The 4,438-nt window shown below is 43.4% G+C and overlaps 1 protein-coding gene across 1 annotated transcript in view; it reads left to right on the forward strand.

Moving 5' to 3' along the window:
• slc30a9 (solute carrier family 30 member 9) overlaps positions 1-3,166 on the forward strand; it is a 10,166-nt gene extending 7,000 nt beyond the window's left edge. Inside the window, exons 17-19 of the mRNA XM_035669774.1 lie at positions 695-828; positions 1,361-1,545; positions 3,137-3,166. Of these exons, the coding sequence (XP_035525667.1) occupies positions 695-828; positions 1,361-1,545; positions 3,137-3,166 (349 nt within the window). The remainder of the gene's footprint in view (positions 1-694; positions 829-1,360; positions 1,546-3,136) is intronic.
• The last annotated feature ends 1,272 nt before the right edge of the window (positions 3,167-4,438 follow it).

Genomic DNA, 4,438 nt, shown 5'->3' on the forward strand with positions numbered 1-4,438 from the left:
CACACACCTCCATGGCTGTAAGACATGAATCAAGTCTTCATGTCAGGTCTGGAATCAGTCATGTGAATCCCAACTGACGACTCCACACACCAGCAAGCGAGCCAGTCGACGTGGTCTAACAGGTTTGCTGATGTTAATGGACAACATTCAGGCTTGAAATAGACCGTCTGGTATTTACTGGTCTTTACATGCAACCATGTTTGCAAAGTGATCCAGTTTAATGCCTCCGTCACAACACGAACACGAGCAACAAACCTTCCTTTAAAGGTCCAGTGTGTAACATTTAGGAGCATCTATTGGCATAAATGGAATATGATTTTTTATAACTAGGTTTTAATTTGTGTATTACCACCTGAATATAGGAATCGTTGTGTTTGTTACATTCAAATGAATGTTAGGTCACTTTCCCTGGAGTCCGCCATGTTGGACAGCCAGGTTTCTACAGTAGCCCAGACAGAACAAACCACCAGTCTCTCCACCGTAGGTTCTCATTCATGCTTAGAAGGGGAGGGTGAAGCTAGAGAGATGCAATCTGCAATACACTGCTAGATGCCACTAAAGCCTTCACATTGGACCTTTTAAGAAAATAAAACTCTGTTTTCAATATTACATTGTAAACATGTTGCATTCAGTAATGAAGTCTTCTCTGCCTAACCTGAAGTCTTCCTGATATGCTTTATGGAATTATGAGCAGGGCCATCCACGATGTGAAGGCCACTGATTTGGGACTGAGTAAAGTGCGCTTCAAGGCTGAAGTTGACTTTGACGGCCGAGTGGTGACACGGTCTTATCTGGAAAAACAAGACATTGACCAAATCCTCAACGTAAGTCATTCATGTGCTTCTTTAAGTTCTGACTATTCTCTACGTTTTATTACTGTGATGTCTGGTAGGCAATGAAAAACAGAAACTAACCATTATCTGGGCAGTTTACAGTGTTATGTAGAATAAAAGATCTCTTCATTGCTCAGGCATGTCCTTGGTTTCCCTTCCCTAAACTGGCTGCTTTCAGGACACATTTGGAGAAAGCGTTTTTTTAGGCTTGAATGCTTTTTTACTCCATGTGAGCACCACACTTATGATTTTTATTTCAGCCTCTGCATCGTTTCTGTATTTTACAAAAGTATGTAAAGCAACTCTGCACTGATCTACAACACAGCCGTAGCCAGTCTTCGCAGATGATCATTGTTACCTTGCAGTGTTAGGATTTGAATCTGTTGCCTACGACTGAAGTACTTTCAGTGCCAGGTCAGAGTAATCGGACAAACTTTGAGCCTTATAACTCAAACAGAAATCATTTGTCTCTGCAAAAGCCTGTCTTACAAATGTGGATATTCTTTTGGTTTTGCTGTGTCTAACAGCATCGTGTATTGCCTCCCTGGACTCTGTCGCTGCCAAAGCTAAGTGTGCTCTTGTTTTGTCCCCGCAGGAAATTCAGCCAGGTGAGAGACCCCCCGGAGGAGCTGAGAACTTCATGCGTGAAACACGGAGAAAACATCATATACACCCTGGGGGCCGAGGTGGACCGCTTGGAGAAAGAACCAAGGTACTGAAATAGTTAAAACTTGTCCAAAAACGTTTCTGGCTGCACCATTGTACAACTACATTTTTGAACACAATTTCAGGCATGATTTTGTTTCTCAATCTTACAAGCATTGCAAGACTCGTGCGAACCCTGTTTTGTCTCCTGCCGTACAACGCAAGCCCGGAGGTTCGTCACGTAGACTTGGAGCATGCCTCTGTAATGCTCGGGTCTGTTCTGAGGGGAACTTCATGCTTGAAAACAAGATAGCAAACCAACCAGAGGAAACAGGTGACAAGGAGGGGCCATGCGCCTGCCTCCGCGGAATCGTGCCTCCCGATCCTGACCTGCCCAAAACAAACCTCCTTCTTGCACAAGTGCTTACTGTTAGAATAGTCCGGTCAACACCTTTATACAAGGGCAGTGTCTTGGGCAAGGATTGTGCTTTCTTTTTGTGTTGGGCTTTGGAGCGCTGTCATGACTAACGTCATACTGAGAAACTTGCAGAGCGCTGCCATAGATCCATCGTTCCACGCTGGTGTGTGTCGTGTGTGCTGTAGACCGCTGTGTGCGTGTGTGTGTGTGTGTGTGTGGTGTGTGCCGTGACGCTTTGGTTGTTTCTGGATAAGAGCATGCGGTCTCGCCTGTATAGATTAGTCTGCCTTGGGACATTAGAGAGAAATTTGAACTCGTCTGTTCGCGTACCACACACACACACACACACACACAGAGCTATGACAGTTCAGTCTTGTGGTTGTTTGCTTGAAGTCACATTCCTCCTTGAATGTGTTAGGATTGGGTTGAAATCATTAACAGGACCAGTATCATTTACTAGAGTTGTACTTTCATGTTATGCTTGAGCCATGGTGATAGTGTTTCCTTCATTAGTACAAAGGACACAAGAGAGCTACATATTCAAACGAGACTTACTCAACTGCTCGACAATATTAGATGTTTTTTGTTTTTGTTTTTTTACTTGAATGTAAAACCTGAGGAACCGAAGACATGGCTGCAGGTTCTCTATTGAAGACAGAACTTACAATGAATAGATTTTATTGCTATTACAGAAAATTATGCAAATTTAAAGACGCTAAGGCTTCTCATTTGATTTGTATGATAGAGTTGAAGAGTGAACTGATATAGAATACAGTAACACTTAATGAACCAGTTGAGCCCGTAGCTGTTGGACATGTTAATCTCTACACAAGCCAAGAAATGACATCATAGGCAGTGTCATCCCTCTTTCACTTCGTTTCTCTCTTTGCCAGCTCCAAATGTTGATGGTCTCCAAATTTGAGGTTTAGTATCTTGCGTCTTGTGAGTTTGGCAGCCGATCAACAGATTGTACTGTTCCAAAGACGAAGAACTGGATGGTTGCAAATATCTTTGCCCCCATTTTCCACTCCGTGTAAATAAGTCAGATGACAAAATGTACCCAAACAAATGGAACATGAGAGGTTTCATTAAGCGTTGAGCTTCACAACATAAAAACTATTGTTTCAGTCATTCAGGATGTCAACCCTGTACAGTATGTGTACCAAACTGTATGCTGAACAATCTCTATAAACATGCTGTGACTGTGCTTTTGTTTTTCATTCTACATTTCCTGTCACAGTCGCAGCACGGGACACACCTGCCTGCCTAAAAATCTGTTTCTGCTTCAGGAGGTGGGCCAGAGCCATTTCATCTTTGTTGGGGGAGGTGGATATATATTTTTGAAGGTGTTAATAGTGTAATATTTCCCTTTGGTTATAAATATGTTGCCACTGCTGAAGGAGTTGGAATAAATTTGAAATAATTTATTAAATTATTTTGCTTTCCTCTTCTGTCATGTGGTTGGATTTCTTTTATTTATTTGTACAGGGACGAGTACGTAGCAGAAACAAATACCACACAACATTTATAGCCTCAGGTAATGTGCAATTCTCACCCGGGATGGGCCTTTTTAGAATATAGCATCTAATTCACATTACTGCATCATCTTCTCAACACTTTGGGGGTCTTGTAAGAGCTCTGAGACCCTTAAAGGTTTTGGGAATACCTCCATTGAAGATCTTAACACATCTGGAACAGTAAAGAGCTACATTTCCGAGTCCTGATGTTTGATTTGGAGGCCTGTTTCATGTTTAAAGCTCACTGGAATGTAAACCTTAGTCCATTAGATGGTGCAGTTGCAGGGATGAGAGAGAGGGGGGGCACTAGCCTGCACGCTGACGTCAATAAAAACAGTCATTTCCAACCAGTCTGCGCATTGACCGACCATTCAAAACATTACGCACAGCATCGCGGCTGGACCACGCTAGACTACTCGACTGAAATAAAATGTTCGCCGAGCCCGGAGAGCGGAGACAGTGAGGAGAAGCGCCATTGCAGGTTTTTGACCATTCAATGTTGTCTTCACATTTTTTCGGGTGTAGCGCGCATATCAGTGTCATGTCTCGTCATACCATTCCCAAGTCAGTTGTGCCAGTGCCACTGCCCATCGTTGTCTCCTTTCATGTGTCCCCCTCCTCAGAGAAGGAAAGGGTCGCTTGTGCACGTTGATTGAGAAATAACACTAATACCGAGCAGGTCCTTTGGGTGATTCGGCTCATTCTTATGAAGGAAAACGCGCGTCGAGGCGCGCCTGCTGTCACCAAACACATCTTCAGTCATTCCGCAGCCTTCTGCACATCACATCCCGATCTCACTACCAGTCATTGTCTATTCGGTAACGCGTTTTTTTGTTATTGTTTTTTAAATGTAGCTGTTTTTGTTTTTATTTTTATTTATTTTTAAATCTCCAATATGTTCGTCTCCAGCAGCCCACAGATGGGGGCGCAGTAAACCTGCACAGTTTGGGGTCTCAGATTTTCATGCAACCTCCCCTCCATCACCACAAGCCTGCGGTTACAAAATCCCCAACCCCCCCCCCCCC

Source organism: Morone saxatilis, unplaced genomic scaffold, assembly GCF_004916995.1.
Source record: "Morone saxatilis isolate NCDOM2014 unplaced genomic scaffold, NCSU_SB_2.0 Contig22, whole genome shotgun sequence".
NCBI lineage: Eukaryota > Metazoa > Chordata > Actinopteri > Moronidae > Morone > Morone saxatilis.